This window comes from Felis catus, chromosome D2 (assembly GCF_018350175.1).
Source record: "Felis catus isolate Fca126 chromosome D2, F.catus_Fca126_mat1.0, whole genome shotgun sequence".
In the NCBI taxonomy this organism is placed as follows: domain Eukaryota; kingdom Metazoa; phylum Chordata; class Mammalia; order Carnivora; family Felidae; genus Felis; species Felis catus.
In genome coordinates, this window is record NC_058378.1 from 63171716 (window position 1) to 63195967 (window position 24252).

At 41.5% G+C, this 24252-nt stretch overlaps 1 protein-coding gene across 2 annotated transcripts in view; it reads left to right on the top strand.

Annotated features, from left to right (window-relative positions):
- Window positions 1-24252, top strand: part of SORCS3 (sortilin related VPS10 domain containing receptor 3) — a 597794-nt gene that overhangs the window by 451974 nt on the left and 121568 nt on the right. For both annotated transcript variants that reach the window (XM_023240898.2, XR_006587279.1), the window contains exon 7: window positions 714-832. In XM_023240898.2, coding sequence (XP_023096666.1) covers window positions 714-832 — 119 coding nt within the window. The remainder of the gene's footprint in view (window positions 1-713; window positions 833-24252) is intronic.

A 24252-nucleotide genomic window follows, 5' to 3' on the forward strand; every position in this document is an offset into this window, starting at 1 on the left:
ATGTGGATGTGTCCATATCTACTTAATACTTTTTAATGTTTAGTTTTGAGAGAGAGAGAGAGTGTGCACATGATGAGGGGAGGGTTAGAGATAGGAGACAGAGGATATGAAGCAGGCTCTGTGCTGACAGCACAGAGCCCCATTCAGGACTTGAACTCATGAACTATAAGCTCATGACCTAAGCCGAAATCAAGAATTGGTTGCTTAAGTGACTGAGCCACCCAGGCACCCCTCTAGTTCATTTTAATTATAGCATAGCATTCTGTAATATGTGTACCTTAGTTCATTGACATGTTCAGGGACCTTTAGCCTGTTTCTGATTTTTCACTGCTATGAACAATACCCCAGTGAGCATCTTTGCTCCTGACTCTTTGGGAAAATATACGAGTGTTTCTCCAGAAGACATTCCTTGCATTAGAATTGCTGGTATAATATACGCACATTTAAAATTCTGATATTTCACATTGGTTCTTCCAAAAATCTATACCAGTTTACCCTTTTGTCAGTAGGATGTAAGATTAACTCTTTCTTCCACTCCTTTGCCTCATCTAGATATTGCCATTTTTTAATAAGTATTACAAATTTTGTGAACAAGAATGAAATCTCGTTGCTTTGAACTGTATCACTGATTTCCCATGGGGTAGAGCCTTGTGTACTGATGAGAGCTTTGTCACCATTTCTCTTTGCGTCTAAGTGTCACTCTCCTGTTTCAGATGCTCACTACCTCACCTGCAGGATCCAGGAATGTGCTGAGACCACTCGGAGTGGGCCTTTTGTCCGCTCCATTGACATCAGTTCCCTGGTTGTTCAGGATGAATATATCTTCATTCAGGTGAGTCCAGAAAATGCATTCAGTGGTAGAGGTGGGGGTGCTTAGGTGAAGTCGGGAAAATGAGGGCAGCATTCCCGAGGTTGTGAACACGTGGAGCTGGGGTGAGTCTCTGCTTTGGTGACCCATTCTCTGGGGGATCCAGGACTCCTGGTGAAAGATGAAGATGTTATGGGTCAGTATCACGGATAGGGTCTTTAGTGGCCCACTGAATCCTCAGCTGGGTTGCTGTTTTATTATACCAAAAGGGTCTTAAAATGACCAGGATTTAGACTAGGGCTTGGAAGTTTCTTAGAGCCACATCTCCAATGGGTCTGACTTTCAGTAGTTTGTCAAAGCCATGATCCATTGCTGTCCAAAGTGACCGGTCTCGGGGCGCCTGGGTGGCGCAGTCGGTTGAGCGTCCGACTTCAGCCAGGTCACGATCTTGCGGTCCGGGAGTTCGAGCCCCGCGTGGGGCTCTGGGCTGATGGCTCGGAGCCTGGAGCCTGTTTCTGATTCTGTGTCTCCCTCTCTCTCTGCCCCTCCCCCCTTCATGCTCTGTCTCTCTCTGTCCCAAAAATAAAAAAAAAAAAAAAAAACGTTGAAAAAAAATTTAAAACAAAAAAAAACAAAAAAAAACAAAGTGACCGGTCTCATTTGGGAGTGAGAATCCCCAAGAAATGAAGCATCTCTAGGATTTTCTTTCTAGAAAAAATGTAGAGCTCCCTAAATCTTGCCCTCCCTTTACAGTGCTGACCACTCCCTGATATGTCCTGAGTCCAGAAATCCTTCACTCCCAAGAGCTCTGACTCACGGAGAAAACTAGGTGTGACTCACATTTTTAGGCAGGAAAGGGAAGCCCTGTTTTAGGTGTTGAGTTTCACTGGAAGGAGATGCAAAGAAGAACAAAAATGAGGAAAAAGAAAAGGTGATGCTTCTGCTCCAGAGTGACTTACAGTGTGTGTGTGTGTGTGTGTGTGTCTATGAGTGTGTGTAATCATACTTGACCTTTGAGAGCAGCTTTGATTTCTCCCACTCTGCTTTCCCACCCTTCTGCTGCCAGTTGTGTTTGCAGGCTGTTTCCTATAGGAACCTTGATCTTTAGACTCTCCTGAGTTTACTCAGACCTATGCACCTGAATGACTTTCTCTGCCTCACTCCTGTTTCTTTGGTCCAGATTAGCCCTGTTTCCCGGGAGCTGGGTATGCCTCTCTTCCTCTGAACCACTGCAGCTGTTCTTGTCTGCTATTCCCTTAGCACATGGGCTATTAGGAATTGTTACTTAAATATTAGTGGATTTGTCTTCGTCTTTCCAAATTGCATTTTATACTATCTGAGGATAGGGACAATACTTTATACACAAATTTTTCTCCTCATCCTTGGCCCTAACAGAAAGCCTTTGAAAATCCAGGGTGCTCAGTGACTACTTGTCTTACTGATAGATTGTAGATGTAGGAGTCACTTCTTTTTAAAAATCAGTTGTGTAGACTTTTGAGGTCTGAAACACATGACATGTAGCCATCCACTCAAAAACCAGCTTGAAAAAGGGAGGGAAAGAGAGGTCTGTGTGGCTCCAGAAAATCCCTGTGTCTAAGTTTGCGTAAAAGCCAGAATCTCAGAATATTTTTGTCTAAATCTTGGCAGGTCATTAGCACTATTATTGCCTTATTCATGAATATTTATTGAACACATACAATGCAAAGTAAAGTCAACAAAGTGTTAGGCATGACTCTGGCTCTCCCTAACTCTTGCCCTTGGCCTCCTTCTCTTTGCACCCAGTATATACCGTCTTGGGTCTTAAGTACTGTCTCCATGTTCTGATGAATCTCAAGCCAGGGAGCTATAACCTCTGCCCTGGAAAGCAGACCTTCTTGTCTAATAGTCATCTTGATATCTCAACTTGGATGTTCCACAGCTAGAATAAAATCAACATGTCCACCTTGATCCTGATGCATTGGTGGCATTACCCTCTACCTGGTCACTCAAGGTAGAAACCTGGAAATCTGTCTATGACAACAAATTCAGTGAATCCAGGTCCCTGCTAATATCACCCTTAGTCTCAGATGGTTTTTTGTTTTTCATTCCATTCCCATGGTCCCAGTTTAAGGCTTTATTATTTCTTTATCTCTATTTAATTTTTTCAAGGTAGAAGCACAGAGATGATTTATGAATTTACCAATCTTATTGCCCTTTCCTTAATGCTAATACTGCATATAATGATGAACATGACAGGACCGTTTCTGGGAAACATGACTTAGAATTTTAAATGTTCAGATTTTTTAAAACTCATTTTTCCTTTTATTGCATAAAGTTTTCTGTAACTCTGCCGGCAGACATCCAGATTTTTTTCCCTAACTATTCTGAAGTATCTTTTTATTATTATTGTACTGCAAGCCAGCAAAAGTTTTTTCTTTGATAAGCATCAATTTTTATTTTGTTTGAAAGAGATAGGAGTTCCCGTTAGTCAATAAAATTTTATTGACAGCCTGCTACGTTTCAGGCCCCTGTTCTAGGAGCTGGGGTTAAGACAGTGAACATAATAAAATTCCTGCCCAAGTGGTATTATATTCCAGTGGAAGACATGGGAAAATATGTATATAATATATACATCCATATATACATAGGTATGAAAAGCCTGTGAAACATTAGTGGTTGAGATGCTGTGGTTTTGAGTCCAATGGCCAGCATTTATCCCAGCCTTGGCAGGCCACACTTTAGCTGGGTGGTCTTGAGCTATACTTCATTTGACTTATCTATAAAAAGAGGACAATTGAGTACTTAGTTTATTGGTTGCTGGGCAGATTCTGTTTGTTAATTACATTTGTAAAACACAAATACAGTGCTCTGTAAATGTTGCTCTCTATCTTTCTATCTTGTGCTATCATCTATTCATCTATCTACCAAATATATTAGATGATGATAATGTTTTAGATGAAAATTAATGAGGAATGTGAATGTTAGACATCTGTAGATACTACTATTTTTTTTTTAAGATGACCTGAAAAAGTCTCATTCGGTGAGTGGTGAACCAGAAGAGGGTGGCAGGAGTCAGCAGTCAGATGGGCACGTGGAGCCAGGTGTGTTAGGCCCTGTACTTTCTTTTTTTTTTTTCAACGTTTTTTTTTGTTTGTTTGTTTGTTTGTTTTTATTTATTTTTGGGACAGAGAGAGACAGAGCATGAATGGGGGCGGGGCAGAGAGAGAGGGAGACACAGAATCAGAAGCAGGCTCCAGGCTCTGAGCCATCAGCCCAGAGCCTGATGCGGGGCTCGAACTCACGGACCGTGAGATCGTGACCTGGCTGAAGTCGGACGCTTAACCGACTGCGCCACCCAGGCGCCCCGGCCCTGTACTTTCTTGAGCCCCACATGGCGATGTGTTGGGAACAGGTAGAGATTTGAGGCTGGCTTTAGGAGCAGAGGTGTTGGGAAAACCAGGGCTGAGGATATAAGTTGGAAGCATGTCAGCATGTTGATGTCACTTTTGAGTTGCAAAATTGAAGTCATCAAGGGAATAAATATAGACAGAAAAGAGAAAGAACTCATAGACTAGGGCAGAGGGCACTCTAATATTAGGGAGATGAGAAGGAGGGAGTAAATGAGACCTAGAAACAGAGTTTAGAGATAACCACAGAAAGACCAAGGGTATTAGATTCCAGGACCTCGAAGGCTGTTTTCAGATTTTTAAAAAGAAAACTATGAGAGAGATGGGAAGCAATGGAATAACAATGCCCCAAATAATGCAAAAGGCCAATACTCTTGAGAAAAGCATGGAATTTCATCAACCACCAAACACAGATTAAATGCTATTATTTGCAACTATCAATTGGCTAAATTTAAAATAAGGTAAAAGAATGTGAGTGGGTTACATATGAACCGTTGCTCATACTGAAGGTATAGTTGTGTATTGTTTGGCCATCAGTATTTAATGAGTCCTTTCCTTCTCATAGGTGAGTTTGGCCTTATGCATTGATCAGTATGATAGATGTGTCTTATTTCTGACAGTGTATGCTTAGCTTTTAGTTAAAATTGCTTCTTTTTTTAAAAAGTCATTATATGATCTCTTTTCCTGCTTTCCTGCCTCTGGGTTTCTTTGATAATTTTGAATATTTGTTCTAGCTACTTAGCTTTATGAATATAACAGCAAATCTTCTATTTCTGGATAATATCTATTGATTTCCTTTTGTGAGCCGTGATACAATTTCCATACATTTCTCTTTCCTCCCCTCTCTCTTAGATTCCTTCACCACCTGTTTTGGGTTGGTCGTATTATCTCTTTGTTTGCTTTTCTATCTTCAAATATAATTCTCTTAGACTTAAATATTTTACGAAGTACTGTTGAACAAAGGTAGAAAAAACTAGCCTGTGTTTATGACCTGTATCCAATTCTAGTTTTGTTAATTAAATCATTCAGAGCATTTACATTCTGCTGTGAATGATCATTCCTGCATTTATTTTGATCTTAGTTATATGGGTAAATCTAGTTCCTTTCTGTAGTTTTTGCATTTTTTTCTTGGTTGTCTGAAGTTTGTCCTTCAGTTTTTCTTTTTTTTTTTAATTTTTTAAATTAATTTTTGAGAGAGAGCAAGAGAGAGAGAGAGAGAGAGAGAGAGAGAGAGAGAGAGCGAGCGAGCATGAGAAAGGCAGTGGCAGAGAGAAAGAGAGACACACAAAATCTGAAGCAGGCTCCAGGCTCTTAGCTGTCAGCACAGAGCCCAATGTGGGGCTCCAACTCAAACCTGAGCTGAAGTCGGACACTTAATTGACTGAGCCACCCAGGTGCCCCTGAAATTTGTCTTTTAGTAATGTCTTCAAGAAAGGTAAATTCTTTTAAAAAAATGTTTATTTATTTTGTGAGAGAGAAAGAGAGAGAGAGAAAGAGGGAGAGAGAGAGAAAGTGTGAGAAGGGGAGGGGCAGAGAGAGAGGGAAAGAGAGAATTCCAAGCAGCTGACAACACAGAGCCCAATGTGGGGCTCCATCTCATGAACAGTGAGACCATAACCTGAGACAAAATCAAGAGTCAGATGCTTAACTGACTTAGCCACCCAGGCATCCCACAAAAAAGGTGAATTCTTGAATGTTGTAAACAGTTTCCCTCTTTAGGTTTAATTTCCTTTTTTAAGCTATAAAATGCATGTATTATTTGCTTTCCATGATAACTTTGCTCCATTAACTTACTGAATGTTACTGTGTCAGGCCAGTCTGATATTTCCCTTTTGGGTATCTTAATTTTTTCCCCCTTGATACCTAAAAGTCCTTTTTAAAAGTATTTATTTTTAATACTATTTGCTTTGTTAATGTATGTTCTGTGGTTGATCATACTGTGTGAGTTTCTTTTCCTGAAATGTAAGTCTCATTCAGTTGGTTCAATTTCTCCTTCCTTTTTAATATCTCAGAACTTTCTGTTGCTTATATTTTAAAACATATATTTTATTTCAGTTTAATTATTTTGGTTCTCTTTTTCCAGGTCATTTAGGATGTGTGCAGTAGACAGGAAAATCAAAGGAGAGTCATTATTTTTTTTTCCCTTCTAATCAGTTTTAACTCACTGAGCAAAGTGATATTAAAAACAAAACAAAACAAAACAAAACAAAAGGGCGCCTGGGTGGCTCAGTCAGTTAAGTGTCTGGCTTTGGCTCAGGTCATGATCTCACAGTTTGTGAGTTTGAGCCCCGCATCAAGCTCTGTGCTGCCAGCTCAGAGCCTAGAACCTGCTTCAGATTGTGTCTCCTTCTCTCCCTCTGCCCCTCCCCTGCTCATGCTCTGTCTCTCTCTGTCTCTCAATAATAAATAAACATAAAAAAAAAATACTGGAAAGTCTTACCCATATTATCCCTGAACAAGTATTTGGCAGTGTCCAGGCTCTTTTTTATATTTTTTTGCTGCTCTTGTTGAACATATTTTCTGAACTTTGCCAGCTTATAAATATTACTTTTGTTGTCCCAGCGTATCTATTCTTGGCTCTTGTATTTCTACTTTGAAGTCTTCTCTTACAGAGGTAATCTCCTCATCATACAGGCTATTTTTAATCATAGCAGTATGGGCACAATTTTTATTTGCTTCCTGGAAGCAGATTTATTTTCTGAGTCTGCTGTTTTTTCTGTCCCTTTCTCTCTCATTTTGCCATAGTATTTTATAAAACCTGCAATATTTTATTTTATCTTTAGGTTCTTAACCATTATTCATTTTTTTTATGACATGAGCTCTTCTGGACTATTTGAGGAGATTCTTCTTGGTGACAGACCGGAACTCTTTCAGCTTAACAAGAATCTTCTTTGTTTCTCAGTGAGGTTCCATATAACTAAAGATAGTTTGTCTGTGAATGAGTTCTTTACAAAAGGTAAAAACCACCTGGCTGCTTCTTCATCCAGCCACACCTCTCCAACTTCTTGTCATTAGTCAGCTCTAAGAATAAATAAACTGCCAATTCCTGGGCCACAGTCCCTAGGTTCCAAATAATTGATTGTTAGTTTTGCTCCTTGGGAAATGTCATCTTTGGAGAATGCTATTTCTCTAGCTTGATCTAAGATTTGTAGCTGTAGGCATTTTTTTGCCCTGGTGCCTGTCGGTACTCTGTTTGTTCTTCACTGAATTTGGCTTCCACATATATTGTGTTTCAGGGTTATATTTTCATCGAGTATTGAGTTTGTATTTTTATTTCTTGTTTTCCTTGTTGCTCTAGGGTGATTTATGAGAGGAAAAGGGAAGCACCATTATTACTTGGCTATTTAAAACCATTTATAAACCTTAATCATGTATTTTCTGAAATGTCACAAAAGCTTACAAACTGATTTTCTCATTCCGAGACCAGCAACCCCCACCCCAATCCATTCACAACACTACTTTCAAAGTAATTTATTTACAACAAAAATCAATGTTCCTGTCTTCAGTGGCTGCTCATCACCTATAGGTTAAAATCTAATTTCCTTAACATTGCCTACAAGGCCCTGTACGATCTGGATCCTGCATACTCCATTAGCTTCATGGGAATCCCCATACACCTTCCTGGTTATATTTTACCCTCCCATAAACGATAAACCTGTTTGGTCTCCATACACACATCATGTCATTTGTTGCCTAACATGCCTTTCTTGCGTTTTCCCACCTGCTTGGAATGTCCCTTTACTGGACAAACTTATCCTTAGATTCATCTTAGGCATTGCTGCCTGTAGAAAGTCTTCCCTGGCATCCTTGATCAGGATTGGACCAAGCCCCTTTGCTGACTACTTATCCACGTGTGTTATGTCTCCCCAGCCAGGTCTGTAAACTTTAAGAGGAACAAGACTATGTCTTATTCATCACTGTTTCTCCTGCACTTAGCATAATGACTGGTACTCAATAAATGTTTATTGAACTGAACTGAACTGAGAAGATAAGACACCGTCCTTATTCTCAGGGAATGTGGTTAGTTATCTTTTTAAAGCAAGGGAATCTTGTTTCCCCAACTAACAATATGAGACAACTTTGGGTAATTGCCAATTGTTCACTGCACGAGAAATGACCGTATGTGGGATGTCTCTGCATTTTTATAAAACTGCTGTCCAACAATTATCCATTATGTTATTCAGTACCCTTTTCATATTCATTCATTTAAATATATTAAAATACAGTCAGCCCAGTGGGGAACACAGACAGCTAAACAATTATTATGTAGCATGATGAGAGCTGTGTTAGCGCAAAGCACATGTTGCTCTTAAAGCAAGTGGGGGGAGCTTCGGAAGGAGGGTCTGTGCAAGCTTTCCAGCAAGGGAGACTAGGAGTACCAGCTGGGTAAGTGAAGGCAAAAGAGCATTCCAGGCAGAAGGGAGGCAGGGATGAAGTTAAGAGAGTAAGAGAAAACAATGCCCGGGGATCTCTTTGTCCAAGGATAGGTGTAGTTGTGGGAGGGAGTGAAGTGGCAGGACTGTCAGGTAGGACAGTCCTGGGGAGGTGAACCTTTTCTGTTTCCTTTCATTAAATCTAGGTGATTGCGCGTTTCCCTCTTTGTAGTGCTAAAAAGCTCACAACTAAGTTTTGTGTCAATTATAGCAGCTTCCCTGCATCAAATTGTGTGTTATTCTTCTTCCTTTTCTCCTCCACTGCTGGCCATTTGTGTTTATGTGGCTGCTTTCCTTTATCTGTTGATTTGTTGTTGTGGCCTATTGCTTTTGTTTTAATTATTGGAAGCCACCTCCGAGAAATGTCTGAAATCAGTGCGAGTTTTGAATCTTTCTTGGAGGGGATGGGTTTTGAAAATTGAAATGGGCATCAGGAAAGGCTTTGTGGGGAAGGCGAGATTTGGACTGCAGTGCCTAATGTCTATCTCAGAAGCAAGGAAAAGGCAAAGACGCCTCCTTCTGTTCATGGAAGTAAAGCTGCTGCAGAAGGCTTTTGGGAGGGCAGAAATTCCTCAGAGCAATGGTAGCTTCTCACTCCAGGGTTTAAACCCACAGGTTTATATGTGAGCAGGGCATCAGGCCATCAGGGTAGATGGCATTCTGCCGACCCTGCCAGCAAGCTACTGAAAAGAATGATCTCAAAAGCTGTAGTGCAGAGAGGCTTGGGTCCAGCACGCCCCCTCATGGGTGACCTCTCTGGGGAGTACCGCTAAGGTAGAGCTGGACATTGAGAACTGTGTCTTTTCTGAAAGATGCTTGCCAACACTCCATAGTTGGGGTCTCAAAGGGGAGCTTTGTACAGCCACATTATTTTCTTTGCCTGCAGTTGGAGCAGCTACATAACAATAGGAGGAGCATAAAGGACTTTGGTAGGTTTGGTTTTTCATAACTTTAAGGGGTCTATTTACTTGAATTTTCTAGTTTTATAGAGTATTGGTATCTTTTATTTCGTTTTAGTGCCACCAGAGACATACACCTGAGGAAGAATCTTATGGAAAAGGACGCCAGTCCATCCCCTTCACTCTTTCTGGCTCCGGCCCCCCCCCCCCCCCCCCCCCGCCGCCATGCTAAATGTGGTTCTTGGCAGTTTTTACATGGAGTCTTAGGTAACTTGTCTCAGGAGCTATGGAAAAATGGAAGAGGGTATCTGGCCCTCTTACCCCCTCCTTAAATAGCACACCTCAGCTTTTGTTTGTTCTGTATGTCAGGGTTCTTAATACTTTTTGCATCTGACGAAAGCAATCTGCTGCTAAGAAATGTTTGAAACTGCCAACTTTTTGTAGCACTGTTGGTTCCATGGATCACAGTTCAGGCTTTTTGGGTGTGGACAACCGAACCATTCGGGATTCATGTGACATGGATCCATTTCCTTTCTCTGCAGATTAATAAATGTTATGTGTGTGTTTAAGGCATAATTGTTTACCCATTAGTGAGTCATATACAAATGTATATGCACACATTTGAGAGTAAAGTTAATAACGAAAAACCCAGGTAACTACTTCATAATAAACTTCCCATTAATTTTGCGTTAAAAAATTCACCCTTAAAAAACTTTGCCCTCCTAAAAGAAAGCTCCTCATGCCCAGTCATTTCTTTCTTTCTTTTTTTTTCAACATGATTATTTTTGATTTGTATCTTGTGTGTCGTTGAAGGGTCCCTATACTACTCATGTGGCTCCTACAGTTCAGAAGAGACCCCGAAGGTTCTGCCTCACCTTTTATTTTTCTATTGACAAAGAGGTAAAGATAGTCATCTTGATGGTTTTTCTTGAGGGGGCCTGGTGTTTGATCTCCAGCTTTCAGCCCAGCTGAAGATGTACAGAACACTGTGAAATTTGTTAATCTGTCAATGCCTTTTCTGTGCAGGGGGCCTGGGGGCCTGGGGTTTCATAGTGAAATCAAAAGGAGCTAATCCTTCCCAGAAGAGCCCTTGTTTTAATGGGAAAGCGTCTGCCTGAAATGCCTCCGTTCCACATGGATAAAAGAGAAATCGGCTTTCCTCTGTAGGGGCAGGGGGAGAGAGATAAGTTGGTTTCTGTGTTCCGAGCCAAGAAGGTTGGAAATCCTGTCTTTTCTCCTTATGGAGTAGCTTTTCTAATGATTATCCTGGAAAATAGGTAGTTCAGCAGTGATAGCAGTAAAATCCCTTCAGTGATAGGATTGATACCCTGGCTATTAGGAGGTATGATGAAGAAACAGGAACAGAGCCCTAATAAGCCATCGTAAGAGATTTGTGTGTCTTTACTGAACTATGCAAAGCCTGCCCTCATCCTCCCTTCATGGCATGGGAGGTGGCCTTCAGTGTAATGAGGATTCATTTACTCATTGAATAAAGTTTTATTGTGAGTGCAGTTGTGGGGGGGGAAAGCCAGTTCTAATACAGATATCTAAAACACAAGAGAAAACACTGACCAATCCATAATTAACATACACACACGCTACATCTTCTAGAGGTGTAGATAAAGCAGAAAATTCAAAGGGAAGGTCATCCCAACTCTGCCAAATCCTTCTCAACGTCCACAACTAGACCAGTGTCAGTGTGGAGATCCACACTTTCAACTCTTGGTAATGTGTGGGTGTAGTCAGGAGAGAAGGCCCCCCTACAGCAAGGAATTCTGTGTGCGGATCAATGGCACGCAGAAAAGAACTCCTAGGATAACTCCAGGGCTACAGTGAAGCCAGTCAGCAATTTGGACACAAGTTGCTGTTGTGAAGAGTTGAAAAGATGTTCTAGAAGTATTAGTAGTTAACAAGTACTAGTAGCTAGGTAACAGATGCTTCTTGAGGTCCTTGATGTATGCCAGGTACACTGGAACGTGGCAGAGGAAGAAGGCATTGTTCCTGCTCTCAGAGTTTATGACTCAAGTAGCCTGTGGTTTGATGTGGGGCAGAGGACCCTGAACTTGAACACCTGGGTTGTAGTCGGGGCTCCGCCACCTTACCAACCAGGGAACACTGGGCAACTCATTTGGACTTTCAGAACACTCATCTTCTCATTTCTGGAGAATGGAATGATGCCCCTAGCCCTGCCTGATTTGGAAGGTTTTTGTGAGGATCAAGGGAGATAATAATGGCTTTGAAATGCTTTGAAAACTACGGAACCCTATAAAACGCAAGGATCAAGAGATTAATCCGCATGCAAAAATTAGACTCGCTACGTTTGTGTATGCACATTCTCATTTAAGAGTTTTTATAAGCCTGTCATATAGAAGAGTCCTAAATCTTTTCCCCAAATTCATTTGGTAATTATTCATGGATTCAACTCATGTATCAACATACGTGCATGATAGAATCTTCCCACATACCTTCCATAGTGCTTCAAAGAAACCAGCTTCTAATGACAGCTATGTAACTGTAGATATTCTGGGGTTTAATTATCTTGCCAGACTCTTGAGTACCTTCTTGTAGCATGTTTGCCCCCAGCTCCCCTGGGTTTTGATAGTTGTTTAAGAACCTGGTTTAGGCACCACTGTGGGAGGTAGAAAAGCCTCTCTGGCAAGGCCACTCTAGAGTTATCTTTCTGAAAGAAAAAAAAAAGCCCTCAGGCAGAAATTAATAGAGTGTAATTATTCAAAGAAAAACTATTTGGCAATATTTTAAATGATGTTAATTTGGCCTTAATGGGAGAGATTTGAATGTTAAATAAATAGCAATCTCATCATTAGGGACACATTTACAACACAGGAGTTTAAAGGAAAATGAAAGAGTTGCAGACACCGTCTTCAAAAGAAATTCAATAAAGACATCTTCAGGTGAATATTCTTGAAGCGCTTTCAGAATCTTAAGTGAGTTGTTTTCAACAGCCAGCACTAATGGAAGATCCTTAAATAGCATGTTGCTGGGATGTGTCTCCTGTACAGGCAATGATTTTAGTGGCTTGATGTAAAAGTTGCTGTTAGTATTTGAAATGCCTCAGTGTACAAAAACAAATGAGCAACCTGATTGTGAAGGTCATGATGCTTAGTTGATCTTCGTGCTGGGCATCGCAAAGGTCCTATCTCACGTCCTTCTGGCTCCTGTTTGCTCCGCAGCTAGCTGTGCACACAGGTGGCCTGATGTCACCTTGCCTCAGCTGCACTGTGAACCTCTTGCTTTTTGTTCTGGGCTGATTCCTCCCTAAATGGGATACTTATGAGAGACCCCTTAGCCATCCTGATGCAGGTACAAACCTTGAGGTGCAAAGGTGTCAAGACCCTCCTGGACAATTAGACTGATAGGAGTCAGGAGCCAGTGGATACTCACTCCTCTCTTCCTGTGTCAGGAGGGCGATACTGAGCCTCGTTCTCTAGGGGTCCTTAGAGTGTCCCCAGTGGGGTTGGGCCCCAGTTACTCATAGTAATAACCAGTTGAGTGACACTCCCTGGGATGGCTTTTTCTCCCTCCTTGTTTTCCACTCTCTAGTTCTGCCACTTCTGTTCCCTAGGATCATTTCTCAAACTCAAGCAAACAAACAGACAAAAGAGCCTCACAGAAAACAACAACAAGCACTACCTGCATAAAAGCCCTGGTCTCAGGCTCTACATTTCAAGGCAGATGGAACCCAACTCAAAGAAACTAAAAAAAAAAAACCCTCAAATTTATGGAGTCCTTACTATGTATCCAGTATGTGGATAGATCGAACTATCCAAGAAAAGTAAAAAGAATCATCTTCATGGCTATATAAAATTTCTCAATCCAAATGCCCAATCCCATCCCTTCTGACTTCTCAGGCACCTGGCTTTACCCATTATCCTTCTTCCCCTATCTCTTCAATATTCCTTCCTGTTTCAGACTTCCCATCGGTATTTAAATATTTTTAAATATATACTATCCTTAAATTAAAAAAAAACAAGAAAACTTTCTTTGAATCCCATGTTCCTGTCTATAAATGTCCCATCTTTCATTTGCAAGCAGATTTCTTAAGAGCTATCTATATTCATTGTCCTGTTTTTTCATTTCCTTCTCTTTAACCCACTTGAGACTGACTTGCTCCTTGTCCACTCCATTGAAATTATTTTTGCCAAGTTCATCAAAGATGTCTCTGAATTATATCTAGACAACACCTCTCGATAATTAACTTAGTTGACCTGTCTGCGGCACTGGGGTCTCTTGGCTGCTGCTTTGTTCTGGAAGCACATTCACCCTTGCTTCTTTGACAATGTGTGCTTCAGCTACTCCTCCTACTTCTCCAGCATCTAGCATCTTCTTCCTCTCCTAAACAGGTGCCTCTTCCTCTGCCTACCCTTGAAATATGGGTTGTTCTCAGAGCTTTTCATAGGTTCCTCTTCTCTGTTCACTTCCTGTGCTCTCTGAGCAATCCTGTCTCATTGATTCTTACAGCGTGGCATCAATTACCATCCAGATGCTGATGATTCCCCAGTGTCTCCTGCTGAGACAGAGAGGCTCCAGGAGGGGCTCTTTATTTACAGAATGCCCATCAATCCTTTTGGCTTGGTGTCTTTTTGCTCCTTTCAGAGCTTTGCTGTGCATGTCCCTAATAAATGGTGACGACTTGTTTATTTCCCAGGAGATCTGCTGAGGCTCTGTGAAAGTTACATACTGTTATTTACTAGGCCAGCATAGCAAGGAATGTTTTCCCTTAATCTCAGCGAATTGTTCTGTAATTTGCCCCATATTATAACACAGGTATTTGCTTTTCTAGTAGTACATGGATGGGATATGTCTGGCCCCAGGGTGTCAAATTGTTTCCATTTTGTGTATCACCTTTGAGTAATTACTAATAGCTGCATAGAAAGCTGTGTTGTCGTGCTTCAGTAGGAAAGACTGTTGCCGTTAATTAGTAGTGTCTCCATGGGCATGAGAAGGAAGAGTAGTGGTGTGGCGTGTATGCTGTGCAGTGTATTTTATAGGAAAGGTGGCACTCATGGTGTTTAATTATCCGGGAGCCTCATATGATTAGGTGCAGCCTATGAATGCTGGCCTGGAAAGTGGATATGTTGTCCAGGGGACCACAAGTGTTTCTGTAATTCAGCCCAAAAGAATGAGATCGGCCACACACCTCTCAGTCTCCTCCACTATTGGAAAATCTGTAATTTCCTGTTTCCAAAGCAGTGATGCTTCAGAATGCGGTTTCCACCTCGCCACACCACCGGTTATTACCCACCAGTCAGCAAAGTGAAACTGTTGTCACAGTTTATTTGTTGTGTCTCATGTTTATTTCATGCCAAATGCATGTCTGCTGTGTGTGCATTTTCTTTTCTTTAATTCTACTTTAATCTTCACAGGATCTTGGTGTGATGGATATTATTCTCTTTAGTTTTTAAGGGTGGAAACTGAATTTCAGAGAGGGTTAGAGAATCCCCCTTTGTCCTATAGCTCAGTAGATGGCAGGGTCAGGATTTGACATCAGAGCTGTCTGGCTTCATAAGGGATAACAAAAGAGGACAGTGATCTATTTCTCATTTCATTTTCCCAATCGGAAGATGTTTGCATTAGCACCAAGTAGCTGGTGTTCCCAGAAACTTTTCCGGATGACTGTACAGGTAAAAAAGAGGCAGCTGTTGTCCCATTCTTGGTGGACACGAGGGGCAGGAAAGCCTTACTCCCTCCTTGTTCAGTGGACTGTTTGTCAGGATCTGTTTCAATTTTGTTTCAGATCAGAAACTTTCTGCACCATTAACCAAAGAAGGGCTTAATGGGATTCAGTACAATGAAATCATGCCCACACCTCTGAGAGTCGTCCCTCACATGCACTTAGAGGATTATTCAAACACTCATCACTAGGGTGCAGAGGAGGGGGAGTGGCAGCATGGTTAATCATAGTTACCATCCCCAGCTCCACTTTCTCCAGCCTTCCCCACTTACCATGTACCTCTTGCCATGAATTAGCCAGTTTCCATTGTGTGTTTCTGGGCACAGCTTCTCTTGAGTTCTATTCTGGGGTACAGAGGAGCTACTGAGTCATGACCCAGCTGGGTCTCCCCATTGTCCTTCCCTTTCTAAGTCCCAGCAATTTCCCAATACCCCCTCTTCTAAAGCACAGCTCCCAGGAGGATCTCTTTTCTGGGGCCTTCTCCTATTAAAGATAATTGTATTGTAAAAACAACAGTGCCGATAATGAAGACAGTTGGGCTGTGGACTGAGAAGCAGACTATTAAACTCAGTCCTCTCCCCATTACCATTATAACGAGGATACATATCTATTTATTTCAGAGTTTCGGCTTTTACAATTTTTAATAGCTCTGCCTTTAACTCCATAGCTAGCTAATGGGGTAAACAAATGCTTTGGATTTCTGCAAGCAACTTTTAAGGATCTGATTCCGAAAACCCTCATGGTCAGTCAGAACAAGGTCTTTTTGGAGTTTAAAAGTGGCGGAGCCATTGGCTGATCATAGCTTAATTTGATTGAGCACCTACTATGTACCCAGGGCTGTGAGAGGTTCTGTCTGAGACAGAAGTGTTGATCATTCATTCATTCATTCAACAACCATTTGTTAAGCACTTGATATGTTCCTGTTATTCTCAACGAAGGGAATATATTGGTAAACAAGACTGACAATGTTGTCCTCGTTCTGTTTCAGACTAGGTGCGGTGGTGGGACTACAAGACCTGACACTCTCTCTGAGCAATGTTCAAAAGCTCTTGAGAAAGTGCTAGGCAATTTCTCAGAGTGAGGGAGATCCATGAGGCATGATATGATCAGAGATACTTTCCTGGAGAAGGCAAGGCTCAGGCTAGGTCTCCAAGCAGAGAATTGACTTGAGGAGTCTAATTTTCAGAACAGCAAATGCTCTAAGGAAGAGACCCTTCCATGGCAGGAGGCAGTTTGCCACCAGATGGGGATGCAGGTTGGTGGGGGATGTGGGGGTGGGCAGTACAGCATTGCTAGATGTAAGTCTGTTCTCATCATTAACTCACTCGGTGACATTGGGCCACCACCTTCCTCCCTAGAGCTCAGTTTCCTTGTCACAAAAAGAAAGAATTGCATCCAAGAAGAGCTCTTAACCTTTGGTTGTTGTGGTTCTTAACAGTGGGAACTGCTTTTCATACAACCTTTCCAAGGAATTCCAAGATGCAAAACAGATACAAGGGAATGATCTAGTTTAAAGAGGGTCAGGGGACTATAGGAGCTCTCCTACCCACTCAGCCTCTTCTCCATCCATTTTGGACACTCCCAAGGCATCACTGTAGGATTCCTAAACTCCATAGAATCCAGTTGGGAAGGCAATGGGGTATATGATTCCAGAGTTCCCTTCTAATGCTGGAGTTCCAGAAGTCTGCTCACTCTACATGATGCTTCATTTAGTTAAACATGGGCTGGTGACTGTTATTCAGGAGTATTTCCCAAGTTATTTCTTCAGTGTTGGTATCAAAACAAAAAATATTTAGGTTGCAGCCCGTCCCTTAACAGAGTTGCTGAACTATCCTTTCCTCCTTTCCTTTCACATACATCTACTGAGGGCACAAGGTAGAAGCGGTACAATAGGTCAAAAATTAAAAAGCAAACAAGTAAAAGTTCCTGCCATAAGAGGGTGTGTAGTCTAGTGAGAGAGATAATACCTAAGCAAAACAGTGAAGAAGAAAAATAATTACATGCTGTGATAAATTGATGAAATAAACATAATTGCAAGAGCCAATCATAGAAAAGAAGACACTTCATTAATTCATCTATTCTCTCAGTCCCTCAATAAATATCTCTGGAGTTACTACAGTCCACAAAGCATGGGACCCCACTTTGGAGATTTTGTAGCGAATGAGACAAACCCAGCCCTCTTCTCCTGGGAGTTTATGATTTACATGGATTCTCATCTCTGATAGTTATTGGGAGGCAAAAATAAGAGCATAAATTAGAAGAAAACTATGTGCATACATGCCTCTGTGTGTGTGTGTGTGTGTGTGTGTGTGTGTGTGTGTGTGTGTAAAATATCTCCAGATTTTGCTTTTGAGATTGGGACATATGAAGTGATTTCATGACAGGTGCATCCACATGCACTCTTCCCTCCCCCTTTCTAAACTGGGAGTCAGAAGGTCTGAACAGAAATCAATCCCAGCAATTTATTTTTAACTTCTTTCTCCTTAGCCAGGATTGATTTTTGTCTTTGTGATCAATGGCACAGAGAATAGCTCCATGGCCTGAGCAGCTGTTCAAGCGCTTGGTCTGGTCGGCCCCACATCTATCGAACAGAACATTAGAAGCCGATTATGAACGTAATAGAATGAAGATGTTTGAAGGATGGGCCTGATTACTCCTGCCTTCCTGGTGAGAGATGCCTGCAGGCAGGGGGCTGCGTTTGCAGGAGCCCAGGAGAACCATAGGGCAGGGAAGACAGGGACACACGCTGCCTGTCCCCAGTGGGCAGAAGCCAGAGACAGGAAGCCTGCAAGGACAGGGAGGCGCTGGAGATTCACTTCTCCTCTGCCAGCCTGACTCCCTCCCTCCTTTCCTTTTTAGCTCTCTCTTTTTCTTCCTCCAACTATTTCATCTTTACTACACCAACTGCTATTAGATTTGGAACTGCAAGTGAAACATCTGTTGTGAAATAGAAAAAAGAAAAAAAAAAAAAAGAAATTGATTGGCTTTTCCCTCTCCGGGCTCTTGGGCTTTGAAATGGTCTGTCTTTAATCTCCATTCTCTCCTTCCTTGTTTTTCTCTAATCCAGCGTGTGTGTGATGGGACCATGAACTTAGCCACTTCCCCTCTCCCTGGAGCCTTGCAACCTCTAGAGGCCAGGCAGAATCGCTTCCACCTCCTCCTCTGAAAAATGTTTTGGGAAGGGAGGCACACCTTGTTGTAATGCGCAGTGGTGATTCCACCACCCTACCGAACCCAATTAGAGTGGAGAATCTGCTTGCCGTACCCCAGGCCTTCTGTCCGATTCTCTGGAATAAACGCCTGCGGTTTAACTGCCTGCCCCAGGTGGCGATTGCTTCCAGATTGCAGGATGGAGAAATAATCAAAGTGCTGTTAATACGATTGTGTTTATTATTTCGTTCTGCTGTGTAATTGCTTCTTAGGTATTCTGTGTGTGCGTGGGAGGGAAGGCGTGGAAGTGGTGGCTTCCTTACTTCCTCTGAGACGTCTGGTATGAGTCCTTGTGGAGTTGATTGAACCTTATACGGAGCCCTTCTGTAGAAGAAATACTGTGATTCTCAGCATTTCCCTTACTTAAGATTTGTCCTTTAACATTCTTCCGTGATTTTTACCTCCTGGCTAATTTTCTTACTGAATAATCTGTAGTTCTTGGGGAGTCAATTTCATATAATAGTAAGAGCTAACACTTATTGAGTGGCTAGTGTGAGCTAGGCATAGTGTTAATGCATTTGGGCATTATGACATCCTATGAGGTAAATCCTACTCTTACCTCCATTTCTCTCAGGAGGCACAGAGAGGTGAAGTCATTTTCCTAAGACCACACAGCTAGTAAGGAGTGGAGCAGAGATTTTGACCCAGGCTGTCTGATACCAGTACACTTGTTCTGCTTTTTAAATGAGAGTCACAACCTAAATGTTCTTACATTTTGAGGCAATTGGGTCAAGAACAATGTAAGGGGCAGTAAGTAAGAGCAGAAACCTTTAACGCAAAGTAGCAGCTTACAACGTGTTTGTGGGGTCATTTAATAGGCGCAAAATAAACTGGCAGCATAGAATCTTAGGATATAAGAGTTGAAGAAGATCCTTATGCTGAGGACGCCAGGACCTAGGATGTGAAGGAATGAAGAACACAGAGGTGTGACAGTTTTGAGTCCCTGCTTTGTGTCTGGCACGTGTTGGGCCTGTATGTTGTGAGTGTGCCTTACCTGTTTGAGGATGAAACTGAGGTCCAGAAGCAGCTCAGTGCTTTTCCCAAAGATCCATAATAGCCAGTAGGGCTGAGGGAGGTTTGGAATCCATGTCTAGGCTCCTGATGCAAGGCTCTTTGTTAATTTTCCCAACAAAGAACTAAACAAAGGGCTGAAAAGTTTCAGAAAAATGAATTTCTGGTAACCCAGCTATAAGTCTTGAGTATTTTCTTGAAGCAGAACTATGTTCTTGATATGAACCACCTCTGCAAAGAGAAACAAATAAATAAATAAAATCTTAATAAGATTATTGAGCAGTGTGGTGTAGACTTTTTATTGGAAATGTCAAGCAAAAATGAAGCAGAGTGTTTGTGTCAGATACTGCACAGAAAAAACACTTAATAAAACCTACACACACCCACTGTTTCTTGGCATTCCTCCAAAGCACCTCTTCTGGAACCGACCACCAGTGACCCGCCTTCTTAGATTTCACCTCCTGCAACCCCTTCAGATTTGCTGTGATCTTTTTCTTCTTTCAAGATCCATCCCCACCTTATCCCCACCGTTTCTTTCCATCCTTCCCTTGATTAAATAGAACATTTCAGCTATATCCTGGTTTCTCTAGTGTTCCATCCTCAAATCTATCATCCCATTCAACAAACAGAAAACATATATATGTGTGTGTGTGTGTGTGTGTGTGTGTGTGTGTGTGTGTATGTGTGTGTGTGTATGTATATATGCCAAGTTCAGATCCTGTGTGTGTGTGTGTGTGTGTGTGTGTGTGTGTGTGTGTAATATATGTGAGCCAAGTTCAAATTCAGGCTCTGCTGCTTTGGAGCTGTGTGTTCCTGTGCATGTCACTTTACTTACGAGTAAAGTGGAGCTGCATAGTATATATATATACATATATATATATATATGCACATATATATGTATATATATATGTATATATATATGCACATATATATGTATATATATGTATATATATGCACATATATATGTATATATATATGTATATATATAACATATATTTTATATATATATTAAATTTGTATTCACTATACACTTATGTACATATATATGTATATACTCTATATATATGTATATAGTTTATGTGCATATATATGTATATACTCTATGTATGTGTGTGTGCATGTTGTATGTGCACTGATTTGTTAGTACTTCTGTACAGAGCATGAAAACAAGTGGAGTAAATTACTGTGGTTCTGAGCTGGTATTTCTCTCTTCTGTGGCACATAGCCTTCACCCTGCTCAGGGTACCATAGCATTATGGTGTTCTATGGCCATTTGTACATCTTCTATGCTAGGCTTGTTTTTACAGAGAAATGGTGAACTCCATGAGGTCACAGTCCTATGACTCCCATGGTACCTGATACAGCCTGGGCACAAAAGTGCTGAATAAGTTTTGATAAATGTAACATATGGTAGAATTGGGGCCAGTATCCGTAATGAGATGTGTAAACATGAGCAATGTTCAAGGAATAATGTGAGTTTGGCCAGACCTTTAATTAGTATGTGGAGTCAGCAGTAGGTGGGGAAGAACATCTTGTAATCTGCTTCTCTGTTTCCCACAGGGAAGCACACTCTCTTATCGCCTCTGGTTTTCCATGTTGTGGTGTTGCCAAACACTCAAAGGATTATTTAATGTAAAATCACGACCCACTTGTGAAAACCCATGCAATTATCTCCACTTTGTGTTTTTCTGATCTTGACTCAGCAGACACAGTCTGAAGCAGCCTGGCAATGTGAAAAAGGCCTGGGGTTTCAAGTCAGAAGTTCTGTGGTTGGCTTTGAGACTCACCATTTAGTAACAAGGTGACCTAAAGTAAGACCCCTTAATTCTAAAATGGGACCTAAAGTAAGACCCCTTAATTCTAAAATGAATTCTTAATACTGAGACCTTCCTCAAAGGGTTGTGCTCTGACCAAATGAGGTTCAGTCAAATAATAAAACTAATGCATAGAAGAGCATACCCTACAAATATTAATTGTTATGACATGGATGCTAAGTACTGAGAGAGGCTGTATAGTATCTTCTCCGTGTGGTCATTGTGCATGAGAGCACGCAGTGCATCCGAAGTGTGAGCACAGAGCTTGACTCTCCAGTGGTGGTGCTTCTGCTGGAGGACGAGAGCAGCACGACATGCGGAGTGCAATGGTGAGGCTCCAAGTAGCAGGTGGCATTTCACAAATATTCATGGCTCTCTTGGGGAGGTGGCAGTGTTTCTTGAGAAAAAGCTTGACAGATGGCTTAAATCTGTCCACTGCTGTCCCAAACTTCACTCATGAGGCACGCAAATCCCATGTTGGCGAAGTTTTGCCGTCATATCTAGCAGCCCACACATATTTCCAAGACCGTCTGGAAATCCCACGTCCCAAAGAAGCATCCCTGCTTCTCTAGAAAATTAATGACTTTGTTTGTCATGCCCTTTTATGTTATGTAAAATATCTTGAGCATATCAATAAAATTAATCATTCTTTAAGTGGCTCTATATGCTTGCCATTCATCTTGTGTGGCTGAATACACTTCTGTTCTATATCTCTGCCCATCCATTTCTTGCTTCTCTTCTCACATTTCTTATTCCCCATTGGTCTGTGGATAGCTATAGCCTAATTGGGAAATTTCAGTGCCCCCACACAATCAATAGATTGGGTATTTGGATCATCAGCTTGATTTCGGTCTTAGTCTGTTCAGACCGCTACAGCAGATACAGCATATAATAGAATCTTATGTACAGATAACAGAGTATTTACCACAGGTCTGGATTCTGGGAAGTCCAAACTCAAGCAACCAGCAGATTTGGTGGCTAAAGAGAACCCATCTCCTAGTTCATAGACACATAGTAGAAAGGGCAAATGGAGCTTGCTGGGGTCTCTTATAAAGGCACTAATCCCATTCATGAGGGTTCCACCCTAATGACCTAATCACCTCCCAAAGACCCCACCTCCAAAGACCATCACACCTAGGATTAGGTTTCAACATAGGAATTTTGGGGGAAAACAAACATTCAGTCTATAGCAATTTCCCAGTGCAAATACTTCTAAGATCTTTGGGTTTTTAGGTACATACCACAGGTCACTTATAACATTCTCATCGTTAAAGCTGTAGAACACTTTAGTTACATGAAAGCATTTTGTTATCTCATTTACTTCTCCCTAGGAGAAGGGTAATTATTTTCTCCCTTTTTATGGAACAATAACCCTGAAACTCCAAGAGATTAGTCACCATGCCAAAATTGCCTGTCTGATACCTGGCTAAGCTGAAACTAGAAAGACAGATGTTCTATACACCAGCACCTTACACCCTTCTTCCTTCTTCTCCTTTCCCACTATTTTGTTTTTATTTTCTAAAATTCTGGAATAGTAGAAAAAAAGACAGAGGCTGGTGTTGGCCTGGGAAGATTGCAGCCAATTAATTGGCCTCATAGCATCTACCTGTGCAAAGGAAACAGGTGACGTGAGGTCTCAAGTTGAAGAGAAGACTTACATAAGGGTAGGAAGATGATAGAAGCAAGTCTCCTTGTAATATCTGCTCTAGCCTCCTCAGTCCCATCTTTTACAAAATCATATTAAACTCACAGTCCACAAGGAACAGGACCATTCCCTAGAGAGGAAGGAGCAGATGTTTTGGTAATGAGTTTTAACATGTTTCTTTAGAGGTTCCATGAGTAGTGATTTTTTCTTTTTTAATGAAGCTCTGGGACAAAGTAGATGGACTAGGTTTTAGCTTTTAGCTGTTATTATATTGATCTTGAGCATCTTGATACTCCCAACTTTTGTGCTCCAAGACAACAATTCAAGTCCATATCTGTTCTTTTTTATTTCTACACTTACCTTTGCCTTTTTATAACCTCACCCCCTGCAAAAAAAAAAAAAAAAAAAAAAAAGAGGGAAGGCAAAGGACTTTCTTCCTGAAGGGTCTTATGGGAATTCCAAGAACTTCTTGTCCTCCCTCTAAGTCATGAAAGCCCGAACACAAAGATAAAGCTTGCAACCTTTAATGGTTCAATCTCTGGCATAGACCATGTTGGCTTTGTGGTCTCCATAGGTGTCTTCTCCATAAAGTCATCCTGCCTGAGGGCAACAAGAAGAATTTCAGTCCTCTATCCCTGAGCAGGTGCACAATGTGGCTAGCCCAGCACTTCCTGAAGCCTCCAGTTTGTATATATAAACTGCCACTATGGTCATGGTCAATCCCCATTAGGCCCCCACGATGTTATACTGGTGCAGGTCTCTGTACCTCTAGCTCAGCAGGGACAAGTCATATACAATGAGCATTTACTATGTGCCAGCTTTGGGGCTAAAGCTCTTTACATGGTGTTCTGTGTTTACTCCTCAAAATAACATGTTAATAGGTTGTATTGATGTCTCCATTTTCTAGAAGGAAAAATTAGGAAGGTTAAATTAATTACCTGTCCAAAGTTACCAAACCAGCAAGTGGCAGAAGCAGAATTTAAACACAGGTCTAGGATCCCAACCAAAGTAGTAAAATGCTCAAAAATAAGAGGAAGAGTCCTCTTTGAAAATATGTAATTGGAAACTTATCAAGTCCAGATCCTTTACTGTATCTGACAAACAGGCTCAGAGTCAGGCATGCTGATTCCTCTTCTAGTGCTGTGTGTGGTGTAGACACAAGGTCTTTATCCCATGCTTTTCTAACTCACCACCTTTTCTCTCCCTTACTATCATTCCAAATGGGCAGTGAAGGTTCCAGGGAGTTTCTTAGTAGGGTTGGGAAAGGTGGCAATTGTTTATCAATATGTTTTGGCTGACAAGTGTGCTGGCAACCTCAGTATACATCTCCCCTCCAACACCTCCCCTACACCAC